Source organism: Trachurus trachurus, assembly GCF_905171665.1.
Source record: "Trachurus trachurus genome assembly, chromosome: 1".
NCBI classification, from domain to species: Eukaryota; Metazoa; Chordata; class Actinopteri; order Carangiformes; family Carangidae; genus Trachurus; species Trachurus trachurus.
Window position 1 is genome coordinate 13730282 of NC_139891.1, and position 27553 is coordinate 13757834.

The 27553-nt window shown below is 41.0% G+C and overlaps 2 protein-coding genes across 3 annotated transcripts in view; one reads left to right on the plus strand and one right to left on the minus strand.

Moving 5' to 3' along the window:
* The window catches only part of ntn1a (netrin 1a), a 61604-nt gene extending 36131 nt beyond the window's left edge, over positions 1–25473 (plus strand). Inside the window, exons 4-7 of one of the 2 annotated variants that reach the window (XM_083981831.1) lie at positions 6575–6724; positions 9396–9449; positions 17635–17709; positions 22066–25473. In XM_083981831.1, the coding sequence (XP_083837957.1) occupies positions 6575–6724; positions 9396–9449; positions 17635–17709; positions 22066–22394 (608 nt within the window). In that variant the 3' untranslated portion in view covers positions 22395–25473. The remainder of the gene's footprint in view (positions 1–6574; positions 6725–9395; positions 9450–17634; positions 17710–22065) is intronic. The other variant, XM_083981832.1, reaches the window with a different exon arrangement.
* A 304-nt stretch (positions 25474–25777) lies between these two features.
* Positions 25778–27553, minus strand: part of stx8 (syntaxin 8) — a 41197-nt gene continuing 39421 nt past the window's right edge. The window contains exon 8 of the mRNA XM_083981850.1: positions 25778–26510. Within this exon, the coding sequence (XP_083837976.1) occupies positions 26446–26510 (65 nt within the window). The 3' untranslated portion in view covers positions 25778–26445. The remainder of the gene's footprint in view (positions 26511–27553) is intronic.

Genomic DNA, 27553 nt, shown 5'->3' on the forward strand with positions numbered 1-27553 from the left:
TCAGTTTGACAGAAGGCATGTCTGAAGAGTAAAACATCTGCAAAAAAAATAAAATAAAAAATCTGACGTGGGTTCAGAGGAGAAAATAGTCCATCAGTTTTCAATTTTCACCTTTTCCCTTTTCAGAAAGTACATTTTTCCATGGGCATACTTAGTGCTGCTGAAATAAAAACATTTGTCAAACATGTCGCACTGTCTCATTAAATTCCTGACATCCACCAACCATTTCAAGCACGTTTCATTCTCTGCATGCACACAAATTCATAACAAAGCTCTCTGACAAATGCATCAATTTATTCACCCCTGCAGCCGCTCATGAGTGATATTCCTAAACTGACATTAACACCTTCTGTGGCTTTGGGCCCATTCTCCTGTCGAGCAGGAATGCAAACAGACATTCATCACATCAGGACGTTGTGTATCATTAACCCTTATCCTCTGCTGTGTCTACCAGCCGAGCTAATTGTGGAGATTCAACCTCCTTTTTTTCTCTCTCTTTTTTTGTTATTTTTACATCCCTTCTCATGTGTCCAAGACTTGATTCTTTCAGCATCCCATAACTCACTTTCATGAGGGTTTGTTTCTCGCAGTGGAAAAGTTTGATGCCTCATGGTCCTGCTGCGCAAGTGTGCATTTCTCCACAAAATTAAGAGACATTGTTTAAAATGAAATCATGTCAGAAATAGTCATTAACTGTTTATTTATCACTACAATTCTCTGACGCATTACATTCATTTATTCATTTTTTTTTTGTCCAAAACATGAAACCATGACTTAAGACTTCTGCTTGCACTGCTAGGTTTGTCAGTGTGCTAACAACTGAGAAACTGAGCACAAGCAGGAACGGAGATGCAAACAAATACATTACAGGTTCACACGTTCTGAAGCACATGAACCAAATTAAGGCAAAATGAAAAAGAAAAAAGCCTCATTTCATGTAGTGTTAAAATGTTTTTTTTTTTTTTTTACCATAACCAGAAAACAGGCTGCTGTCTGCAGTGAGAAAAATCAGTTGTGGAATTCTGCTCTCATACGATGACTAATTTGATGTTAGGAAACTTTGGATAAATGAGTCATGAAGTAAAAGTCAAAACATCAAGTCATAAGCTGTGAAAAATGCACCTGTATGGACCTCTGGCATCTGGAGTAAACTGATTATGTATCGTACATGCGCCTCTGGATATGTAGGGCTGGCTCTATGTTTCATGTGTGTAAGAACTTTTTAATAACTAGTGCTACTGACTTGGAGCCTGACAGGAACTTGGCCTCCTACATCTTCATCTGTCCTCTATGCATGAACTCTGTCTGTGTGCAGGCTGGTTTTCTCATCTCCTCTGACGGGCGCCTGGTGCTCTTGGTCTCACTGCTAATGTGATGTGTACATATTTGCAACATTCACTCATTTCAGTTTCAGTTTAATGAAGAAGCAACAGAATCAAACTTGGATGAACTATTTCTTGTTTTTCTAGCAGAAATGTTCCCGCTTTACAAATACAAATTCACTGCTTTTCCTGTTTTGTTTTGTGTAATTTTGTGTTTCATACTATTGGCTGGCCTAAACAAGCTGTTTGAGGATGTTCCCTCCTGACATTTTATAAACCAAATGATAAAATAATGAATCTCATGAATGAAAACAATGATCAATAATGAAAATAATGACAGTTGCATTATTCTGCTCATCATTAATTAATGTCACTGTCATTAATCAACATCAGCGCACATGTGCACAATTTTAGTGTCACAGTGATTTAGTTAAAAGAAAAAAAGTCAGCATGTTACGTTAGCTCCATAAACCCTCTGTGGACTCTCATAACAATCCGATGATATGATCTACGATAACATTATTGTTATATGATAATTACAGTCCCGTAGGCTCATAGCAGGAGTGCAGTCATGTAATATAGTCATTGTATCAGAGCCTCCAAGTTTGTAAATACTAAATCGTCTCACCCACACTAGAGACTCGCTCCGGACTCCTTCACATTCTCTTCTGCCTCTCAACCAACTGAAGTATAAACACATTTGATCATCATTTATAAAATTGTCAGCTCACCCAAACGGTTTGGTTCAATTTAATCCATGAAATTTACCAGAGTTTATGCACCTCCCACCTCTCCCAGCCCTGTGTAATTATAAGCAAACACTGTCCAAGCTCTACTGAGGTATTCGGTTACATCAAAACAGACTTACAATAAAGGGTTGTGGTAATCACCCCATGCTGACAAATGATACAAAGCATGAACTGCTTCTTTTTGCCAATTAAAACATTTTTATGAACTATATTTGGAAAGTTACACATGAATACTTTAAGGATGTGTGTCATTGTATTACATGCTTTTGCTCTCTTTGTTAATGAACTTAAAGTTACAGCACACAGCTCTTTCCCTACATCAAACACCTGTATGCTTTAAGTTATGCTGTCAGAGTCTAGCCCTGCCAAATTCTCTCAGGTTTACCACATCATAACTCAAGATAATTCACTGAAACTCAAACTGCAGAACTAATTTCTGCCTGCCCCTCAAGCAGCGTGAGTGCTGCACTGAAGTGACAGCGATTAAAGAGGTTTGGTTATTTATTGAATTCAAAAGGAGAGGAGCCTCTTTTTTATGCTGTGTGGCTTTTGGAAGAGAAAGAGCACCGTAGGAGCGCGGGGCAGGTCGAAGAGGACAAGAGTTCGCTTTTATATGCGTAATACAATCCTCCCAGAAAGCAGCTCATTTCCATAGGAGGCCATTACGAGTAAAAGAGTGCAGCGGCTTATCCACTGCAGAGAGAGCCCAGCCCGGTGGCTACATTTACAGGGCAAAATGTATAACTTCACCCCTCATTGAGTAAGAGTGTAAACATAGAATACATTTCAAGCAGCTCTTGCTTGTGTGTTTAACTGAAATCTGAATAAAACTAAGTGAGTGTATTTGACATAGAACTGCGTGAGTTGAGGTGGTAGTGAGATTAAAAAGATGCAGCACCGTAGGTGGTCTTTCAACACTTGTGGCACACAACTGAGATAACAAATGTCACTCTGCAGTGATAAGTCTGTAGAGTTTAATCAGCTGTGTTTTAGTCTTGTTTGTCACACTGGTACAGATTTTAAAAGCCTGTCATCAACGTTAAACAGAGTCCATCTCAACATGGAGCCTACAGTATATTGAACATCAACAATCACTACATAAGAGACCTTTGCCAAATAATGAATGCTGCTCTTGATCAGTCCCCCTCAGAGGAGCAGCTCAGCTTAATAAGATCAAGCTTGAGGAGGTTGGCATTGGTTCTGTGACTGATGGATTGAATTCATGCCTTCACATTCAAATCTGAATTTAAACCATCATAAAATTACATCGGTCAGTGGGATGATGAGGAACATATTTTGCATACTGAGGGAAATTAGGCTTTGATTGAGGGATGGTCTGTTTCGATCAGAATAACATGTTAAAAAACCTCCTCCACTCTCCCCAGCATATGTCTTCCATTGACACAATAGGTTTTTTTTGTTATTATTATTGACCACATATAAAATGCTTGGGATTTGAAAAATATTGTTTTTCATGACTTCACTTTTAGCTTTGGATTCCCCGAGGGTGTGCTGATATCGGTGTGTTTTCAATTAGAACAACACACATGTGCAGAGTTGTGCATGAAACGTCACAAACTTCATAAAAATGTCCAACATTTCAGCTGCTCTCTGAGGCCAAAAGCAATCACTGTTTCAACCTCTTTTTTTGATCAATAAAACGCTAAACATTGCAACAAGCAAGATTCAGCCTCTATCCGATAAACACGTCATTTAGAAAGCTGTTTATTTGTGGTGCAACAACCCAATAACACAGTCTCTTTTTGCTCTCCAAAGATACTTGTGGAGGAGAAAAACCTAATTATAATAGAACACAGACTTGAGTAGCTTGGCTTCACTCCAGGGCCAACTTCTTATTGGCACAGAGCGCACAAACCAAATAGGGGGAGCAGACTTCAAACACCAGCTTTATGGTAAACAATTGGCAGAGTTAAAAAAAAAAAAAATTCTCACATTGTGCAATCTCAGACTTAAGCTCAACTGCCTGCCTTTGAAAACGCCTCCTCTCCCCATTAACCAAGAACATCTTTCATTCTTTTTCTCTGGCATGACAGTTATACAGGACTGATACTTCAGATTCACATCTACAGTATGTTGTTGAGAAAAGCTTTACATGCACACATCCACACTTGTTATCATTTTCTTCTGTCAGTTTTCCTTGCTGGACATGTTAAGACACAAAGGGCCTCCTGCTCTCTTGTCCCCATATCTCCCTGAGTCATCTAGAGTAGCCATGAAGCAGAGCACACAGCCACTTAACCATGAAGTGGACACACACTTAACACCACAACTCTCGCTCCCACCCCCAGAAAACCAGTCCATCCGCAAGCAGGTGGGTCACCCCACCAGAGAGTCGACCAATTTGTCAGCAGGCCTGCAAGTGGATGCGGACCAAATGCGTAGAGGAAGACTTCCCACCTGTAGACCATGTGCTGTGTACCTTGATTTACTCGCCGGCTGCAGCCTCTGAGCTGTGGTTACAGGCATATGCTCTTGAAAATATAAGATGAACGTTTTTAAACTCCAAGCAAAAATGCACTCTACCCTCCTGTGCCTCAAACCCCTGTGACATACTCCTAAATTTACAGGCCTGAAGACGTGCTGGATGAGCCTCCACGCTGCTTATTGGGCTTCCTGAGACCTGATGCACTTGTGTGTGTGTGTGTGTGTGTGTGTGTCGTTCTTCACACTGAGCTAGACACAACTAAGCAATGAAAGCAGTGACAGATTGGTCTGATAAAGGTGCTAATAGGTACACACACTTTTAAGGAGGCTTTCTAAGTCTGATAAGAACGGACAAGTAGCAGCACAAGTACTCACACACAGAGATAAGAGCAGCAACAGAAGCTGAATCACAGGAAACGGGCAATAGAGATAAAAGCGGGAGAGCATGTGATAGGGAGGCAAGAGGAGGCGGCCTGCTGATATGTGCGGCCTCCTGTACAAAATAATGGACTGAGTCATCTTCTACCACTTCACTTGTCAAAATATCTCATAAAGCAGCAACTCTGTTTTTTCTAAAAGTCTGAGGTCGATCGTAAAGAGAACAGATACCATCTTACATTACCACTTTACAGCAGTCTTGTCCCTGAGGCCTGCTGTAGGTAATGTGGATCTTCCATCTCATTTCACCTGAAGTAACAACCATAGCGACACTGTAGGACAAAGTAAAGATATAGAACATGTTGCATTATATCTGACACTGTTTTTTGTTTTTTTGGGGGGGATAAATGAAACAATCATGTAACATCTGTTCCAATAGTCACATTGTTATTTAATCCATTCTATTAACATACAGTAGAAACTTGTGGTTTTGATTGTGTGTATGCAGCTTTACTATTGGTAAATATCTTCTTTGGTATTTAAATACCTTAAACACTAATTTCGATGAAAACCTCTAAGTACATAATTCAGCCAAGCCTTTGAAGGCTTTCAGAGTGACAAGTGACACAACACAGAAAAAAAATCTTCAGGGAGGGGCAGCCAATGATCAGTGCCGACCCAACCCCGGGGCTGAAAGACAGCATCACTGGTTCTCTATAGGAAATAAACAGAAAATATAACACTTGGAGGGATGATGAATATAGTGGTTGGTTACAAACAGCGTATTTGGCTTTGTAGATTATAGATTAGACCATCAGGATTTACTGTACGTGGTTTGTGAGGGAGATTATTAACTCGACCACCCCTCCTTGCCAGAGTCACTACTATTTATAACCAGAAACAGACAAAAAGAAACAACTTTTATTCAACACTGAATTCAAGCCTGACAGGGGTTTGGCTGTGAAATAAGTTAAGGGCTTGGATTGTGGGGCGAGCAATTGGAAAATGATTACATTCCTGAAGCATATGTGTTCGATAGACCCCCCAAGTTTTGGGAGGAAGTGTGACAGACGTTTTGGGCTCACATTCAAAGCTCGGCATTAATCAGAAACAGGCAATTAGGATTATCCTCCATTATTTTATCATTTGGTAAACATGCACAACCCTCTTTACCTCACATACACAGCTGCAGTCCCACAGCTCGCTCAAATACTGGCACACACACATACCAAGGCCAAACAGCCACTCTCATATGCAAGAGCACACAGACAAATTTGTGATTCAAGGTTATGCTGATACCGTGTCTTAGCAGCTTTTAATAATGGCGGATGCGATGGCTATATGCTAATTAGCCAATTAGCGAACAGTGTCAAAATGTCAAGAAATGTCTGTGGACTTCAGAGGTTGTGTTGCTCTTTCAGTCATGACACCACACTCACTGTGGTGTTGAACTGGAGTAGGTTTTGTCTGTCTGTGCACGCCTCCACCTGCCTCTCACCACCCTGTTATTGTTGCCACCACTGCTGCCGTTGCTGCTGTGTAGCCACCTGCACTCTCTATAGAAATTATGTTTGTATCTCCCCACATGTGTGTGTATGTGGCTGTGTGTGTGTGTGTGTGTGTGTGTGCGTGTGTGTGACCACTCACTGTGCCTCTCTTTCTTCCTCTGTTTCCTCACAGCATGTGATTGCCATCCCGTGGGTGCTGCTGGCAAAACCTGTAACCAAACCACAGGACAATGTCCCTGTAAAGACGGCGTGACTGGTATCACATGCAACCGCTGTGCTAAAGGCTACCAGCAGAGCCGCTCGCCCATTGCCCCCTGCATAAGTACGTGGAACCAGTCTTTACCACATCTGCCTCACCGGAGGACAATATGATATGACAACATTTGAAAGGAGGGGGGGGGCATGACACTACAATCTGTGATAATACACACACACATGTGCATATTCAAGTCATGCACTGTCTAATAAATGCACCAAAACACACAGTGCGACAGCAGACGTTCCCACACTGCTTAAATCTTCTCATCCATTTCTTCAGACAAGTGCTTAGTGTCCGACTGCTGTCTTAAATAAACACACCATTAAACTGAACCTCAGGGTTATGGCAACATAGCCCTCCTGGCCTGTTGGTCTCCATAAATCTAAGTTAAAACCCAGAGCTGATAAAACCAGTGACTCCAAGCCCCAAAGTGTCTTAGATAAAATAAAAAAGCAGAGAGTTTTGGGTTGAAAAAAGGAGCTGTTCTCAGTATCCATCTATCATTATAAACCAAAATATATTGAAGCTGAATAAGTATAGTATTACTTAAGGTAAGGCCTGTACTTAAAGATACCAATTGACAGACACTGATTGGCTCTTTTGTTTCATACATGCTTTAATTGGGGCTTTTGCTATCATGATAAGATACAAGGAATTAAGTTCTTAGGGGATGAATCTCAACATGGATAGGTATAGCTGATGATACAGGAATGAATTAAACCATCAGATATCAGTGATTCTTGGGAACATCAAGTCAGAGCTGAGGAGTCAAACACAGTGATCCCGAGAAGAAAAAAAAAAGTCCCTCATTGATGATCGCTGCGTAGTCTAGTTTAATCTGTAACAGCCCCCTGTTAGATTCAGCCATAGCGATTGCCAAGTTTCATTCTAAAAGGGAGTCATATCATATTTTTGACTTTGTGTAGGCTATACCTTCCAGCACTGTCAGCCATAAATCTGCACGAGTCAATTACAAGAACCGGGTTCATTATTTAAACTGGCACGCGTGGCGACTGAATACTGATGGAAGATCTCTGATCAACAACAGGGACCTCTGGGCTTCAGGCGCCATTGTTTTGGCAGTGATTGTTTTTCTTGTCATTATATAGACCAATTCGTCATGGGAGAAGGCCTCATTATGTCTACAAGTCAACAATGGCCATGCACATCATTCCGCAGATTCTGATTTATGGTGCACAATTGACGTAAATGTTGTGTACATTCGGAAAAAGTAGGAGGCAGGTTCCCTCGATTGCTGCTGGGAAAATCTGATTTTTACGTGATCAAAAGACTTGATTCTTTCTTTCTTCCCTCAAACTCTTCACCTTTGCACAGCTGAAGCCACCACTGTTGTGCACCTATTCCCTCAGTGTGTCGACCTCTTTCTTTGCATGCGTTTGATACATCTCTGTGGTTTTGCTTTTTGTCCTCGTATTCCCCCCTCGCTGCTCTCCAGAGACTTTTTTTGATTAGCCCCTTCTCTCCCTCCTGCCCACAATAACAAATAAAGTGTTATGTGTTTTATACCTTCTGTTGCCATCCTGCTCCCTTGGAGATAAGAGGGCCGTTCTTTGTGCATGGTTTCTCTGAGTGTCGACTTCCTACCCAGAGTATGAAGGAAGGCTGAGAGAATCAAGTCTTTGGACAACCAACATGCCATCACTGCTTCAAGAGAGGAGGATAAAGGAGAGAAATGCCAACTGGATAAAGAAAGATCATTTGAAAGCAATTACCAGTATTTATTGTGCATCAAACTCATTAGTAAAACAACCAAATTACCGACAGGATACAGCTGGGACTCTAGATCCTGGTGTTGCAAGAGTCACTTTTTTTTCCTTTTTCTTTTAAAAAAAAAAAATCCAACAGATGACGACCAAATTATGGTGCAGAGAGATGTGGAATGACATGTAGCAAAGGTGCAGCCAGAAGTTGCAGTTTGTGGCGAATCCTTGAATCCACCAGCACCCAGCTGGTTTGTACTGTAGAATGCAATTCACAGCTGCAAACTCTTTTTCACCGAAATTCTCGGTTTTGGAAAGAGAATATGGTGATGATCCATAAGGCAATTAAAGCAGGAAATGAAACTGTAATTGTAATTTCAGTTGCTGTACCTTGTAATGCTGCAGTTTAACTGAGCTTCAGTAACGTAGTGTGTTAGTGAGCTCAATAACTACTTCAGCTTTGTTCAGCCTGGCAGCGGTGTTCAGCCTTGTTCTCACAATTGATTTTTAAAATTCCCTTGGACTTTCCAGGCCTGTTATTGGTCAGATGTAGTTATAGAGAAAATTGAAGTATCGCAGAAATATAATAATTCAACAGTGAGATGAATAAATGAGGGAGTGTGGAGTGCACAAAAAATATATAGTCTGCACCTTGATCCCCAGATACTACAAATGATCACAGTGTCTCATGACGCTTTTAAGCATATTATACCTTTTGTTTGAGACTATACAGAGTTTGCACAAAACCATATGTTTTGTTTCTCCAACCAGACAGGAAAACCTGCACATAATGCACTGTATCCATTTTACACTAAAAACTTGTCTGTTGAAAAACAAAATATGACATAGCTATTAGGGACTCATGGCCCTGATCCTGACATATTAATTCCTTTCAACTGGTTTGCCTTAATCCTCCCTTATTAGAAAATATGCATATTTACATAATCACAACATCGATGCAAATGATAGTGAAACTGATCTTTCTTTGTGTGTATTTTTTTCTCTGGGAGAAGAGATTCCAGTCGCACCTCCTACAACCCCATCCAGCAGCACAGAGGAGCCATCAGGTGAGTACAGATGTATATATAAGCTGTTACACATTCACACAAATACATTAGACCTTTAAGGAAGGTTGATGTGAATAAAGTGGAAGTGCATTTATGAATATGACATTTTCCAACAGTTGCAGGCTTCACCACAATCTTTTTTCCACAAGTGTAGTAAAAGAAAAAGAAAACAGGCTGCATGGATAAATTGGATCCCTCTTGCCTTCCCCCTCCTTATTAGGGGTTCATGAATATTAAATCCATTAGCAGCAACCCTGGGATGTGCCCCCTTTAATCTCTCACACTTTCACGATTAATCAGTCTAACTGCGGCACAGTGGGGTGTTGGTCTGGTGTGCAGCGTTGGGGGCTGGCAGTTTGTTGTATTTGATGATTTTTCATCTCTCCATACTCACTCTTTTCACACTCTATAATGCAGACAAGTGAGAGCGAAGGACTGACTGGATCTTGTAATGTATTGTAGGATTCTTTTTTTTCATCTGTTCACCAGATGATTCCTACTTGAAAATACACTGTAATGTTGTGGAATTCAGCATCTTATCTATAAGGAACGGATATGACATCAGCATTAGTCACGGTGCATCACATGATATTACCTAAGGTCTTTACTGTATAACAATTAACTGTCAGAATGGGTTCAGTAATGGTCACTGTGCATGACTATAGCAAGAGATTCATAGAGGTGGTAATGTGATATGTGATTTGATATCATATTAATTAACTTTTTTATTGATTTTAATCCATTTAAATTACATAAATTCTACAAATGTGAAACAAAATCATGTATTTTGCTGTTACAGTACTAAAGAGACAAACCTGCGCAGACTCTGGTGGAATAACTTACATGTTTTGTCCGCATGGTGGAAAAACTTGAGTCATCTGTTTGTTCTGGTCTCCCCCGTGAAGTTGCGGGAGGCCCAAGGTATATGTGCATGTGAGTGTGCATAAGAGGCTCCTGCAGCTGTTGTTGGTTGGGCCCTCCGAGGTCGTCAGCTTCGATTGACAGCACAGTCAGGATATCGCTAGTCCTCCCTCCTCTCCCTCAACCCCAACCCTTCTCCACCTTTTATTTTTCTTTTCTCTTTCAGTCTCTTTTCGCTTTCCCTCCACCTCCTTCGTCTCCCTCTGTTTCACGCTTTGTCTTCACATAACACTGTGGGTGGTGCTGGGCTAGAGTATCTGGAGTTTCTCTGGGCCCCCTTGTCAGGAATCTGTCCACTCTTGGAGAGTAGGAAATTTTTCTTCACCTCATTGAGGAATTACTGGATAAGTGAGAGAGGGACCTGCATTATTGTATCAGCTTAAATAAATGCACAGAGGTGATTTATTTCCTACTGCAACATTTCAACAGTGAACAGCGGGAAAAAAAACTTTATGGATATTTACATTATTGTGTATGAAACCTAAAGCCGTATCTTGCCTCCAGTTCACTCTTGCTATGTGAAATCGTTCCCTGTAGCTACATCTTGTTGTATCTCCCTCTCTCTCTTATAATCCCATTGATTAAACCATGTCATTGAACAAACGTAAACACAACCTGGAGGAGACTGTGTAATGACTTGGGCAATGAAGCCACAGATAATCTAATCATAGCCAAGAGTCCTGGGAATCCCCTCTCATATGTATAATGGGCAGGCGTCTATTCAGCCCAGAGAGGATGGAAATCAAACGGATTGAAAAGTGGAGCACCTTGATGGGCGTCCTGCGTTGGTCATGTCAGAATCATGAGTAGCTGAGGGTCCCGCTGGACCACCTGGTGATTGAGGCCCCGACGATGCATATATTACCCTCTGAGCCTCCTCAGAAGGTCGCAGAGCAAACACACCTCTGTTCAGCAACAGTGATGATATCACCTGAAATTAGATGGTAAACAGATGTGAATATATTCTTTTATTAAACAAATTTTCTACCTAATCCCATCACCACTACCTGCAGTAACATATATTGCTTTTCAAATAATATAATCATTTATATTATTTAAAAATTCTACATCCTTATATTAGAGTAAAACTGTATTTTAAATTAAATTGAAATTATTATAGCATGAAAGGAAACTTAACCAAAAAGTTCCACCAAAAAAAAACTATATACTGTATTTTTGATTATACACATTATCTTTTATGTGGACACATTTTTCATGAAAAGAGAAGAAGAACTAAGAGTTACACTTTATGTAAGAAAAAGTGAAAGAAGAAAGGCTGGGAAAATAAAAAAACAAAGAAGATGACGTGGAAGAAACAGGAAGAGGACAATTGGAAAACCACAAAAAAAAGAAAAAAAAAATTTTTTTAAAGGGATGTGGGTTGATGGGGAGAAGAAAACCATATGGAGGCAAAATAGGGAATGGAGGAAGACGATGCTGAAGAAATTAGGAGAGATTCAGTGATCAATTATGAAAGTAAATTTAGAAATAAAGGTGAAAAGCGGAAAATGCGTGTCTGCTCAAGAGTGTGTGTGACACTGGAGGGTGTCAGGCTGACAGCTGTGAGGCAGGTGTCTCGTTGTGCCTCACTCACAGAGGGGGTGGAGGAGTCTTTTTTTTTGTAAGGGAGGGTGAAAGGAGGGTGTGAGGGAAAATGGAGTGGATATTAATTTGTCTCTTGCAGCAGGGCTCTCCCCCTCTCGACCACACGGAGGGCTGGAATGCATGGAGAATACCTCCGATGGTGTGGCCCAGACAAAACACACATTGTGCTGGTAGGTCACGGATGGTGTGTGTCGCCACTCCCATGGGTCGTGACAGAGACGTCTGCACAGCAACGAAATGTGGAGGAGATTAACCGCTGATGACCTGTGATGGCCGCCCGGGCTGGTCAGGATACACAGGATGTGAAAGTAACTAATGATGATGAGGAGAAGGGGAATTGGGGTGACGATGATGAGGCTCATAAGAGTAACAAGGTTCAGTCATGTGCATGCGTGTGTGTGTGTTGTCTGAGGCTGGAAGTGATCGCGATCTGTGTCGGACCCCTCCTTGGATTTTTTGGACATGAGTCTTGCTTCACACACCCTGTTTAGTGCTTGCCGACTGCGCTGCACTTTACAGTCATGTCAGCATGGGATCTTATTACCCTGCTTGAGTGTGTGTGAGAGAGTGAGAGAAGAAATAATGGTAGAGGACGTTTGTCACAATGAGCTGGGCCCCAAATAGAACAGCACGGCATCAAATGTCAATTATTAGTATAAAACTTTTTGCATGAGATTCTTGCATATTATTGGCATAGAAACCCTCACGGGGCCATTTCCTCTCTTTTCTTGGAGTCCCAGCTGATTCATCTGAAAGTCATCAGTTACAGTTAGGCGGGACGACTCATCTCACTGGCCCTGGCTGCACATCTACCCGAGAGTAAAATCTCAAATCAGGTCAAGAACTCTAACAACCTCTTCACTGGCTGTTGTCTGCCAAAAACAAACCCATCTTTTACTCTGACAATACAATGAGAGAAGTGGGGTAAGGGGGCTGGGGTTGGGGGTGGCGGGGTGCTCTCTTCCCTTCCTCCCTTCTTTCTCTCTCTTGTCTTTTGTTGGCCCGGATCCAAACTCACGGCTCTGGTGTGAGCAGGGGAGGACAGAGCAGGGCAGCACACTGGGCTCCATAATCTAATTACATGCTTTATTTGCTGCAATTTGTTTCTCAATCAGTGTGGTTGAAGGAGAAAGCCCTCCTCCCGAGCCGTCATTTACACCTCCTTGTCTCACTGCCCTGCCTCTGTGGCTGCGTCCACGCTATCTTGTATCTAGATGAATCCAAAGTGTGTCTAGATCCAGCTGATATATGTTGCTGTTTACACCTGGCTTTGACTCGAGAGACCACTTTAGATCAGATTTCACTCGCCTTGGTACATTTGATTTTATCTGTTTGTTTGGACACTGTGAAAGCCACTGAACAAAAAAAAGTAGCCTACATCTTTATTATTCAGCTGTATTGAAAAAAATAAAAGTTTGAATGCTTACAAATTCATCCAATGTTGACATTCTTGCCTGGCGATGACAATGAATTTGTTTCAAGCATAATTTCTACTACTCTCATCAGATCAGATTGCCCCAAGTTTATTCCAGCACCAAGTAGCTACTTAAGTGTAGCTACATTAGCATTAGCAGCTACCACAGGACCAGAGGCTGTAAGCAGGCATTCAGCTTAAAAGTACCACTGCATTAAAGGATCACACAGGGCTGTGTTGTCGGGGGTTGTTCAACCAGGTATCAGTGAAACAATGAAATATGACCCAGAAAGTCTATCTGGCAATCAGTTGTTTTTAAAGCCTTATCAGACACTTAAACACGGCACAGCTGTTTATAATCCTCACAGGCAAGATTTTACTACTCTGGAAAACTATCACAGCAGCAACTCTTATCTTTTACTAAACAGCAGAAAAATAGTTAAGTGTCCCATAAAGAATTAGATTTGTCACTATTGCTTTGCCCTGTGGTGTGACTTGAGAGCCAGGGTACTTTTTGCTGGACAACCCAGAGTCCTCTTGGCTGTAGCTTCTTCACTGTGTCACCAGATTGTGCCCCGAATCACTGACTCGGTGAGATGGCACTTTTATTTATTTTTATGCAGGCTTAATATCAATCTGAATGGATCATAAAGCAGAAGGAACCCTGGAATTATCATGTAAATTATGAGCTTCATAATATCATAAAATAACACTTGTCTGATGTGTCTTTTTTTTCTTTTTTGAATAAATGCTCTGACAAACTTGATTCAAGGGGAAGATAATTTTGTTTTTTTAAGTATATTTTGGGGGCTTTTTATTGCGTTTAATTGATAGCACAGTTGAAGGAGAGGAAATGGGGAGGCAGAGAGGGGGGAATGACATGCAGGAAAGGGCTGCCCGATTTTGGTTTTTAATGCATCAGTTTTTTTTGTTGTTTTATTTCTTTTCACCTTCACCTTTTCTTTTCTTTTTTTCACAGTTCCTGTTGCCTACACTAACTGATGCTGAGGGTCAGTAAACAAACAGTGCGACCACACAAGCTGAGTGTAGCACACTGTTTACCTCTATTTAGTGCTACTGTATACGTATCTCACCACTGATCCTACCACTGGCCTAGTTTTGCCTCCATCTTTGGGCATTGCTGAGTTGTACAGTAGTGTATCCTGTCGTGGGTCCGCTTTATAATGAAGCATCCCAAATGAAAACGATCAGCTTAAAGAGTTGTACAGCACTTTGATAGAAGGGGCAAGGGTCCACCTCTCAGTTACGCACTTCTCAGTGCTCTGAAAGGCAGGAAACAAAGCGCTGTGGTGACTACATGTAGCCTACTCAGAACACCCCAAGCACATTTTAGCACAGTGCCACAGGACTGCTCCCACTTCCCCAGCTTGTAGCACACGCACAAAGGGAACATTTGTCCTCACGGTAGGGGACTGCCTTGCCCTAAATGGGGGTCTCGGGGTGCTCTCAGCGGGGCCCGGAGCTGCGTCTCAGGGGTACACTAATGGGGAACGAAAGGCTATCAAGGGGAAGTATCATGATGGCATCAAGGGGGGTTATTTGAAAACAAAGCTTCCTTTCCACGGCTCCCCCCTCGATCATTTACATGGAAATCAGGTGCAGCTCATATGGACTCTTCATTTACTTTGCCTATTTTGGTTGCTCTCTCTATTTACCACCACCAGCTTCAGCTTTGTGGCCTGCTAACCCGCTTGTGAGGCTACCGGATTTGGTGGTTTTCCGCCCTTTTTTTTTTCTTTCTTTTTGGCCGATTTGGGGGTTTTACAAAAATCCTGGCCCTCCTCTCCTTCTTCTTCCCACCCCCCTGATAAACTCCATTCCTGTCTTTTTCTTTCTTTCTTTTTTTTTTTTTGCTTTCTACCAGTATCCACTCAACCGCCTCCTTCTCTTTTTTCTGGTGCATTTTTTCCTGTTGTGGTGTTCCCCAGGCAACCTCATTCAGGCAGAGTATAAAGGGGAGTTAAGGCATGGAGCAAAGAACTGGTCACAACAATGCAGTTTGTTCATATTCAGGCTGCCTGAAAGCTCCAGGCCTTCTACCACCGCCCCATCACTCTTATCCTCTACCACTCACTGTACATCAATCTCTTCCTACCTCCTTCCTCCTTTCCTTTACTATACTCATCACAACCAGTGAAAACTAATTCAGTACACTGAGTCAGAGTTATGTGAGCTGGGTGAGGCCTAAAAGAACAAAAAAACTTTAGTGTGTGTGTGTTTTTTTTTTCTTTTTTTGACCTCACATCACATTATTCTGGCTCACTGTAAGTTGCTGGCAGTGAGACAGCACAGCATGGAGTAATCACAGAAGTTATGCACCCTCTGGATTGCAGGGGCCGGCAAATCTATTGTTGCCTCCTTCACCTCATAGTAATCTGTCATAAAAGTGATGGCATGTGCGCATCGTGGTGGATGCTAGTTTTGATCTGTGCTGCACGTGTGGTCTAGAAATAGTAGTTCACTTCCAGAAATTAAAAACACAACAGTGATGGCGACACATGTCACTGTCGACAACATGTTCTTTCCTCAGAGAACTTGAATATCTTTGACGCCTTGCGTTATGTATTTACATATGTCGCATACTGAGCTGTTGGTGGCCCTAAGTGGGTGTCATCTTTTCTTCATTTTGAATTATGGTGGATGTTCAAACGTTTCTGGTCTACCTACATGACAGTTGACAGAACAACGTTCAGCAAATATCTAAACTGTTCCATTGTGAGGTTGTTACGTAGAAGATAAATCAAGCTGAAATCAGTTACCTCAAAGAGAGTGTACGCACGCACATAGCTTCGATTTGGGTGACCCCTCTGCCTGCGTGAGGTATTTATTTGTTCACCGTGTCCAAAGTAGACGTGACTCCCCCCCCAACACTCACACTCAAAAAAGGGTCCTCTGCCTAACGCTTCATGGATGGCTAATTTTCCCTTCCTGACCTCCTTTTGTGTGGCATTGACCTGCTTCACACCCCCCACCTTCTACTCCTTCAAATAGCTGCCAGCCCCTTGTGCTCTCCCCCTCTTGTCCGCACTGCAATAAATGCAAAAGCTTGACATGTTTCTCCGTGGGGCCTTGAAGTGATCCTGGGGTTATTTTTTTCAGGAGGTCGGGGCTGAGGTGACAAGTGAGGTGAGATTTTGGAGGGAGGTGGAGGGTTGATGTGGGTGGAGGGTGGTTTGCACAGGCCTGACTTATTCCCACAGTCTGACAGGGAGTGAGTGGGCAGATAGCAGTGGTCATTTGTATTTCTCCCAAACAGCTGCTGGTACCATCAGCTCCATTCAGAGGTCCCCACCGTCACACACAGATGTTGTAGTTGTGGTCGGAGGCTAGAGGACCTCCACCACAACCCATTACAGTCCCATTAACAGCACATTCAAACCAGACAAAGGTGTGTAAACCAATTAGCCAAAAACATTCTTGGGGAAGTGTTGTCATTATTCTAGTTCTCTAAAGTTGTTATCAACACGATCGAGGTGACAGACATAGAGACAAGATGGTGTGTTGTTAAAACTCAGCCACAACGTGATATAATGTAAATGTAGGTAAAGTGAAATAATACATTTTCAAAATTGGGGAATTTTTAACATTCAATTTGGGTTTGTTGTGTAACAGCTGCATTGAGTAAAGTCCCAGCTCCTGTACAGAAAATAAACTTAAACTTATTCACCGTTTTAAAATAATTATCAGTAGCAAATTACTATCAGGAAGTTTTAACAAAGCAGCACATGAATGTAGAATTTAGACCACAAACAGGAGATAAGTAGATAGAGAATACAAATGACTTTCTTGCATAACAGTAACTATTATGATTAATGATCTTGATTAGATAATTACTTTCACTATTTACAAAGAGAAGAAAGAAATTAAAATTTTAAGCATTTTTTCTGTCCACTGTATGACCTTTTAATAAATGGTGGAATAGTTTTAGTTTGTCTCACTTACATTCAATTATGTGACTAATCCTCTGACAAAATTATGGATCAAATTTTCAGATTATTATGAAAATAAATACAAACAAATTAGTCATATATTTTATGGCTTTAGTAGTAGGCCCATTTTTCGCCCATGACTTGAAAATGGCTTCATCTGAGATTGTTTCTAGGCTGCTGTCAATTTCTCCCATGACTAAAAAGGACAGGCTGAAACATTTCACTCCATCATTCATTCATAGTTTTTCCCCCTCTAGTTTATTAATTGTATTTTCCCCTCTCCTCATTCTTACAGACTGTGACTCTTACTGCAAGGCGTCTAAAGGCAAACTGAAAATCAACATGAAGAAGTACTGCAAGAAAGATTACGGTGAGTCAACAGGCAACACACAACTTTAATGACTCAGAGTAATGCTACAGGAAAACACATGTTCTGGTGGGAGAAACACACTTGTCTTTTTGGAAGTCATGGAATGAGTGTGCAACATTTTTCTCTCCCTGACTGTTTACTCCCTTTGCGGTGTGTCCTCCCCACGTTGCTGGGGAGCTGCTATAGTTTACAGGAGAGGCGTTTCACTGATGGCTTACTCCAGCGTTCTGAGCACAGAGACAATGGATCAAACAGAAGAGAGCAATCTTAAAGGAGGAAGAGAGAAGCCGACAAACAGAAAGAAAAAAAGGACAGGATAAAGAATTAGGCTGAGGTGTATGTGTGTGTGTGTGGAATTGTCTCTGAGCTGGCATTTAAAGACCCAAGCGGATAAAGCAAAAGCAGTGTGACGGACAGTGGGTGCTCTCTAAGAGATCCTCATTAAGGCGGCCCACTTCCCCCACTACCAATGTGTTTCTCGCTGCATTCCTGTGAGCGTCCGTCCGCCACGCCATTCAAGGTGTGGATAAGACGTATGACCTCTCCCCTCTCTTCCCCTCCCTCTGTCCCCTCCCCTGATTGAAGTCAGGCTGCTGAACTGGTCAACCAAGCAGCGGCATCCTGCAGCATACCTCAGCATCTTGACAGACAGGCCGGTGCTTTGTTCTGCGGGGATTTGGAGGAGTTAGGGGGTCAGCTTATAGACACCTCCTCTTCCACCGATGCCAACTTTGGTGCTGATGTCGTGAGAAGAGCCTTGTCTCTGAAAAATGGACCAGCTCATGCATGAATGTGTCAGCCGCATTGCTGTTTTTGTCTTTTTCCTTTTTTCCCCTGTTTGTCAAAAAAAGCAGATGATGTGTCAACCGCCCCTTCAAATTCAGGTTCAAACTTTCTAATCTAATATCTACGGATATAGATAACAGTGATTTTATCAGTGGAACATTTCTGTCAGCAGCTATGTAACACTCCAGTGATAACAGCTGGCAACATCCATCCAAGGGTGGAGAGGTGTAAAGGTAAAAAAGACATCAGGATTTCCTGCTACAGAAAACATCACTCAACATGTTACTGAGTACCCTCATGGGCCTTCCAACTGATTTGCCATTTGCGTCCGTGTGTGTGTGTGTGTGTGTGTGTGTGTGTGTGTGTGTGTGTGTGTGTGTGTGTGTGTGTGTGTGTGTGTGTGTGTGTGTGTGTGTGTGTGTGTGTGTGTGTGTGTGTGAAGTGTAGGGAATCTGCTGGTACTGATGTTTGAGATACCACCACCAGTGTTTTTGTGAGTTGGAGCAGGACATTTTTATACGAGGGGCAGAGTTCAAGGCAGAGTATTAGGAAGATTGAACTAGAGAAAGCTCTGGAAACTTGAGAAACAAGTACAATTTTAGTGCAATTTAACTATAAGACTGCAGAGAACATTTCTTTTTTTGATATTAAGATTATTCATATGGATGAATGTATTTACTGTATGTACAGCAGAGTAATAAACAAATAGAAGTGTTTTCAAAAAATACTTTTAAAACATATGCTCACAATCTGGGTAATATGCTTTTCACTTCAAACCTTTTTTTATAAGCCAGTTATTGTAAAAAAAAAAAAAAAAAAAAAACCCACATTTAATTTAATCCATCTGTCCAATGTGGGTTAAGTGCTACATTATCCACAGTGTAATCCACTTTCGCCTTGCCTTGCCTACACCAGGGGGGCTTTGTGCTGGTTATGTACATGAGAACCACTGAGCTTCTTGTCATATCCATCCATAGTTTTTCAAGAGCATATTCACAATTCATAACAGGCCAGAACAAGACACCTGTACAGTGTTTACAACACGTGAGCTTAGCGAAGCTGATCGAAAAGTCAAGAGCAATGTAAATCTGCAGAATAGCTGCAGAGCGCTGTGGCTTTGGACTGTTTTGAAAAGAGCAGCAGGGGATCTGGGCTCCATGCTGCCTCGGGAAACGACGCTACAAGCTTCTGTGTTCGATACACAAGACGCACAGGGATGCTGGGGGTTGGGCATGGAAATGCAAGGGATAACTATTCAAGGCATTTCAATGTCCACAGTACACACTGATTGTTGTCCAAACACAAAGAGAGAAGAGCACCTGGTGGAAGCTGGCATCGGCGCAAAGGTCACTATCAGGTCATGATGTTAGCCAACAGCCATGTAGCCTTGTGTTGTGAAACTTAATGATCCGCTCACACTAAGAAAAGTAGGCACTAAAGTTTGTGACATTGCAACACAGCAAGAAACAGACCAACTTATATTTATACTGGGACTGAAAAAGCAAAACAAGGCCAACTTAAATCTGTGTCGTACATTTCTTACACAGGGAAAAGCCCAATTTTGTGAATTTACAGAGTATTTTTTGGGCAGGGGCAGTGACTTCTTGGAGTCTATACTAGATGCCTGGCAACCCACAAAAACTCAAGGAACTTACTGCACCCCGGCCAAGAAATAGTCCGGGATATTACCCGCTGCAAAACCACAACTTATCATTCTTACACTTAGGGTTTTGTACAGATTAAACAAACAAGGCATATTCTGTCAATTTGGTAGTGGCCAGACATGCCATTTCCCTTTGTGTCGGGTCTTTATGCTAATGTTTCAGCATTACACCAGATCGGCGCAAAATATCAAATACTCAAGTTAAACCTAAAATTATGGTTTGTTTTCAGTTCTCAAACTCGGGAGCTTACTATGCTACATTTTAGTCAAGAAGAAAAAATGTCTTAGAAGCAGTTTTAGATCTGCAGCGTTCAATTAAGTGTGACTGCCAAGGAAGTGATCCAAGACATACGTACTGTATATGGCTCACAACCTGCCCTGAATATAGGATCCACTCTTAACTCTGCCATGATGTTCAGCTCCATTAGCTGTACACTGAAGGGGAAACCAGTGACCCTGTAACAAGGTGCCTCATTTCCAACGTTGTCCCATAAGCACAGGAGAACTTTAATGGAGCTTAATAGAGATCTGGTCAATATAATACATATTGATGGGGCAGGATCCACGAGAGCCAGCGCTCTCTTCTCCATTCCTCCACTCTTTCTTTCTCTTCCTCTCTATCTCTCTGAGGACCATACCAGTTCATTCATCATGTGATATCACTGAGTGTCTTTCCAGCTAACGTCTCTAATAGGCCTACCCTGCCTTCTAATCACATTACAAATCACACTGCTCTGTCAGTAGTAATGGACATGTGCAGCTGTACATCACAGCTGGACCATGGACCAGCCTTTCCCACTGAGGTTATAAACAGTATTTATTCCACATGAGGGTCCATTCATGAACTTAAGGTATCATTTTGTACGTATAGGACATGGGTACCAATTTACTTACATCACCACTTTTCTAAGTTCTCCATTCATTACTTGATTATATTGCCAGTTCATTTTTATTAGTGTTATCAGCTGCTTAATGACTGCAGCATGACTGAGTCAGTGCTGACACCCGTGCCAAGCTCATTGTTGTTTATTCCACACATGCTCCAGTGGAAATCCAAAGAAAATAAATTAATTTTCTTGCAATAAAGTTGTCAAATATTTAATTCCATCCATTCCATGTTAAAACTGTTTATGCTCCTTTAATAGCAGCAGAGGCCAACTTATGATTTATGGGACAAATCTGAAGCAGAGTAACACCAGTTAAATAAAAACCAGTAAAATAGAAATAGAAATTGTTAAAGAAATCAAAGTTGTTTTGATACAGAGTTTTTGTGAAAAATCTGAAGGTTTGGGTGCTACAACATGCTCCCCTCTCCGCTTTGCCGCAACATGGGCACTCACACAGCGGCCATTGCCAGTCTCTTGCCTGTGCTGTATTTGATTTTAGCTGCAAACTCTTTGCTCACAGTGAGCTGGTGTTTGAATAATGGCCACAGCTGGAAAAAGGAAAAGGGGCCAGTGTTCTTGGAAGAAAAAAGAAAGCTCCTTTCCTTCCATCAGGACAGAGATCTTTGAATGTGGTGGTTACTCCTGGATGAGGAGCTGATGCAGCAAATTGAAGCAAAAAGCAGGATGCCATTAAAGGAATAAAAATAGCTGCATATCTTCATGCAGGAGTGGCGGTTAGTTGACCCACTGTATCTTATTTAATCACCTCAATAAATATCCAATGACAGACAAATTTCAGCGGAGTAGAAAATGTTATAGGGGAAAAGTTTGTCTCAGAAGCCCAGGAGTGTATGTGACTGTATTACCATGGCAAGGCATGGAAAGAATGAGAAGCACTGCACCACATACTATTGTGGGCAAACTCTTGGTGTTTAGAGCTGTGGTTTGCATGTTAAGGAAAGAAATGTCATATTAAGTGATTTTGTGTTCTCTCCTTTGCTCCCCGACCTCACTCCGCAGCCGTCCAGGTGCACATTCTGAAGGCAGACAAAGCCGGCGAGTGGTGGAAGTTCACCGTCAACATCATCTCCGTCTACAAGCAGGGGGAGAGCCGCATCCGCAGAGGGGACCAGTTCCTGTGGGTCCGTGCCAAGGATGTGGCCTGCAAGTGTCCCAAGATCAAGCCCGGGAAGAAGTATCTGCTGCTAGGGAATGACGAGGACTCCCCCGGCCAGAGCGGAGTGGTGGCAGACAAAGGCAGCCTGGTTATCCAGTGGAGGGACACGTGGGCGCGCAGGCTCAGGAAGTTCCAGCAGCGGGAGAAGAAAGGCAAGTGCAAGAAGCCGTAAGGCGGGAAAGGTAGAAGAGGAGGCTGGAGGGGAAGAGGAATTCAAGAGAAATCTGAGTGTGTGATTTAAAAGGAGGGAAAAAAAGGATGAGAGATGGACCACGGACAGAGAAGAGACTGTTTATGTCGCTGCTTTTTTGTGTAGAAGCATGAAGAGAATTATTTAGGATGATTTGTCTTTTCTAGTGAACTTTTGTTGAAGGAGCTCACCTTGCAGATTTGGTTTTATGGTTTATTTTACTTTGAGATTTTGTCTCTCTTGTGGATTTGCCGAATTTGCACCTATTACCAGTATATAAAGTTATTTGTGTTTGTTTTCATTATCTCAGTATGAAATCATTATATTTTAATGTTTTAATTTTATGGACATTTTCTGCTGGTGCAAAGATGACACAGAAAAAAAAAACCCTCTTATAATAACCACTGCAATTTTGCCTCTGCATGGTTTTCTTGTATTCTTAGCTAAGAAGCGAGCTTGTTTCATCTAAAGTCTTCACTGTGCTAATTGAGGCAGACATTTTTCTCAGAACTGTGCCATAAAGACGATTTTTTTCTAAACCGCAGACACAGACGCTACATTTAGTTTTCAATTTTTCTCCATTGTTGTACAAAATCAGGTGCACAACTCAAGAAACAAGAAATCTGTCGTCCTACTTCACTGTTTACAAAAATCTGAATATGCAGGTGAAAAGAAACCAAGGATGAACACAGTATTGACTAAAGCATTTGAACTGACTAACCTCAAGCATATTTTCATGCCACTACCTTCCCACTTCAGATGTAACTGCTTAATTTTGGTGGTTCAGCATGTGTACAAACCTGCATGTGAAGGCTTCTAATTTGCGATAATAATGTTTAGTTCTCTAACTGGTGCAGCTGATGTTAAAATTACACAATTTCACCTTCAGTACTTACAGTAACTGTTTTTGGGTTGTTGTTTTTCTATTTTTTTTATTTGACAACTCCAGCAGGTCTGTGTTGTGTTTACAACTGACTTGCAACAGGACAAGAGGCCACATTGAATGTTATGAAAAGATTAGATCAAAACATTACAAAATCACAAGTTGTTTGTGGGTAGAGCTAATGGAAATAATGTAATAATAATAATGTAATGCATTTTAGTTAAGTGGCTAAAAAAAATAGGTATTTTTTTCCTTTAAACATAATCATCAACATTTTAATGATTATATCACCCTTGTTCTGCAAAAAATGATTAGTGCTGTGAAAGTTACTCCAGGTAGATTATTGTGCAAAGTGGATGCAGATCTGTGCAGGTGAAAGTGCAACTGCAGGTACTGCACACTCTCAGTGCTGACAATACTGACAAAGAAACAAGTGCAACATTTGTATGATTTGTCTCTTTAGAAATATATTTCTTAAAACCAGCTCAAAGAAACTGCATGAAAATGTATTTTTAAAGACAAAGGAAGAAAACCAGCCTGACCTCTGCCTCTCACTATGGTACAGCTGCCAAACACCAAATCTGAGTGAAGTGAACCACTAATCAATGCACATTGTGGGAGGCAATGAGAATAGGCATAATGAAAAGAAAATAATTTCCTTACCTCATACGGTGCAGAAAGTAACCCTAATGCAGGTCAGAAAAATGAAAACTTGCCCGATCAACAATTATTTGAAAACACTCAAGTATTTTGAAATCCACCGCACGCTGGCTGGTATTCATGTGGAGTACCTCCTGCAGTGCTGTGAGATTGGAGATAAATACCTTTAAAGTCCACACATGGTCTTGCAAACACAATACATGACTGTACATTCATGAAAAGGCCACAGTGCAACCAGTCAGAAGCTGCCGTCTCCCATTGACCTGTCACGTTAATTCTCTTCACTTCTACACTTGCACAGGGCGAAATGGGGTGAATTGCAATCACTTGACGCTGCTTGATTCAAACCACATTGCTCATTTATTTGTATGCAGTTCAGTTTGAATTTCTGAGGAATGCCTGGTAAAAAAAAAAAAAAGAAAAAGAAAAGAAAAAGAAAAAAAAGAAAAAGAAAAAAAAACACTGCTCAGGTTTGTAAAAAAGAAAAAAAAGAAGCCCACAGTGTATGTGATACACCATAAACTGGGTTTCCTCACAGTCCATCCCTTAACACACTGAGCAACACTTTTGAAGTTGCTAATATTTCTTGCTTCACAAAATCACATTTACTCCAGCACACTGTAAACTCTTTCACAACACAGGTAACTGTTTGGAAATTGTTTATGGAAATTGTTTAAAAACACATGGTTTTAATGTCACGGACTTCATTTTTTTTCAAATGGTCATCATTTTTGATTCCACTATCTCATAAATGTGTTCATTTGTCCAGGAAATTTTCTGAACGGACTAAAATGCATCACAGATGATAACAAATTAGAAGGACTTTTTAAACTCTGAGAAATGAAAATCACCTGGGCTAAAGCTGAAAGAGAGAAAGTACAGATGACCAAACTGCAGAAGAACTTCTCAGTGCATTTTTGGGTTTAATGGAGTTTGTCTTTATTTTCTTTTTTTTTATTGTACAACCAATCAAACGATTGTAATTTCACTCTAATGTGACTCAACGTGCCGGTGGCTTTCCCAAGGCTGTGACGACAAGACACACATATTTACACATTCCTGCCTTTCGTTGTAAATCCTACAACATGACGTTACATGGCTTTGTTTTTCCGTTTGGCACAATGTAATCTGTAATCACACCTCTCCAGTCTCTGAAGCCTCATGCTGTAAATTTTACATCCGTCTCCTGAGCAATGGTTTGACAAGCTTCCTGATGAAACGCTACACACATACCTGTCAAAGCATTGCTTTGTGTTCATACTATGAATTGTAAATGTTGTTTAGTTGTCACCATTGCGAAGACTTTTTGCAATGTTGTTTTACAATGCGTACTAATATATTATGGTTATTATATATGAATATATTTAATGACACAAGACATTGTGGATTTTATTGTCTTTATCAACTTTTTTTTTTACTTGTGGTTGTTTAGATCGTTGCCATTAAAGAAGGAAATAATAACTACTGAACACACCAACCTGGTAGAACTAAATTCAGATTTTCAGTTGAAATAAACTCTTGTTACATTGAAAAATCATTTGCCTCTGTTGCTTTGAATTATTCTTTCTATTTATCTTGTTTTAAGGTTATTACTAATGTAAATAATATTCCGCTGTTTTTTTTACTCGTTGCCACTTCATAACATTACAAGTACATTGGATAAAAAAATACTATGCAGATTTCATAATGGAAATATGGAGGTGTTACTAGTACTATTGTTCAGCTTTGTTAAAGGTCCACACCAGCTAAATATCATGTTACAAAACACTCGTCCAGAGTGAGGGCCTTGGGCATGAACACAGAGTCCAGGGACCATTAACTGGAAATGTCATTTATTAGAAATTACAAGCCGAGTTGATTTACAAGGAAGGAAAATAGCCATGTTAGTAACACAGCAGAGCTGTTTGTTTTGGCTGAGAGCTACTCTATAAACATTGTAAAATCCTAAGACAAATGATAACATTACAGCTGCTACAGTAATGCATGGGTAAATATAAGTGAGTGTGAATATTGCAAAGCTTGCGGAATAATTGTACCCAGTGTGAGGCTCAGCCTAGACCACAGACAGACTTATGGAAGAAAGGCTCCCGTTACCTGTGGGAGGTCCAACTGTTGGTCAATATTCATTACAGTCCAGACTAAAACACTTTTCCAAATGATTACAATACTCCACATAATTAACTGTCTGATTGTTTGGTGGAATGAGCTCCACAAAACTATTAAAGAGGACAAATTACACCCAATCAATATATCTACTGCAGGGTACCAGAGCCATTGTTCTCCAGGAAGCAAAGTACTTTCATTTCACATTACCATGGCTGGGCAGTCACCTGTGACCTTTTTAAACATGAAGATTGAGAATAAGAAAATAAAATCTGATGAGAGACAGTGTGTTTGTACATGTGTGCAATGTGTATCTGGCGTTCTGCACCACTCTGTCACTGCGGTCGTCGTCCACCACAGGTCCAAGATCACCGCTGTCCTCGTCACCTACACAGGCCACACAGCAACCACTACGATGGCTATAAGAAGCAGCACGATCACCACCAGCATCCCTGTAGGAGGGAGAGGGAGAAAAAGTCAGATCAGATGGCAAACGCCAAACTAGTTGTGCCAAGTTGGAGCTTCACAAGGTAATCGCCAACGCTGGCGGCCCCACATGGCAACAAGAGGTAACAGTTAGAAATCTAAAGGTCAAGGCTAATGGCAGTTAAAATATCAACGAATCCTTAAACTAATGGAAACACTGAAACAATTTGCTGCTAATGTCACATATTGTTTTTGTATCCAAACCTGATCTGGGTTTATTTATGATATCTGTACCACCAAAAACCACATTGTTGCACATGGTACATTCAATACTATAAACATGGTCAGGTCACTGTTATTTTTTGTAGATTGATCTAAAAACAGTGTCTCTGTAAATAATTGTTTAAAAAAATCCAGCTGTGTATTAATCCACAGCTGGAAATAGTCCCCAGCAAATATTTAGTAATTTACTCCTGGTTGAGTAACGTTTGTTGAAAGATACAGTTTCCAACATTAACAAAAAAAAAAGAAAAAAGAAAGAAACTGTTTTCAAAAATATTCAGCAGGAATAAATGGACAGAAACAAAGGGTTAGTTGTACAGTAGTTGGAGACAGAGTAACACCTTGTTGCTTTTAGTCTCTTTTGGTGGGATTTGCTGACAATAAGAAAAATGCTGAATAATGCAGCTAACAATTGTCATAACTCTCGCTGAGTTACAACAAACTATCTCTGATCTGAGAAGCTGAGCAACAGAGCAACTTATCTATTTTGTGAATGACTGTGACATGTTTATGTACAAGCATTCTGTAAATTCTCTTCTGTAAACATGGTGTATTTACTTTGCTATGACCGTCTGTGATATTTAAAAAAAACAAAGAAAAAAAAACAAAACAAAACAGCAAATTCTCTCTGACTGTAATGTCGAAAATCCAAATTTCAAGCAGCTGAGGAACTCCAAAACCTGATTTGAGACAGACGCTGAGAGAAGGACGGGAATGCAGCAGACACAGGGGAATACACTTGGAGGAGGTAAGAAGCCTACATACCTCACTACTGATTTACAAAGTC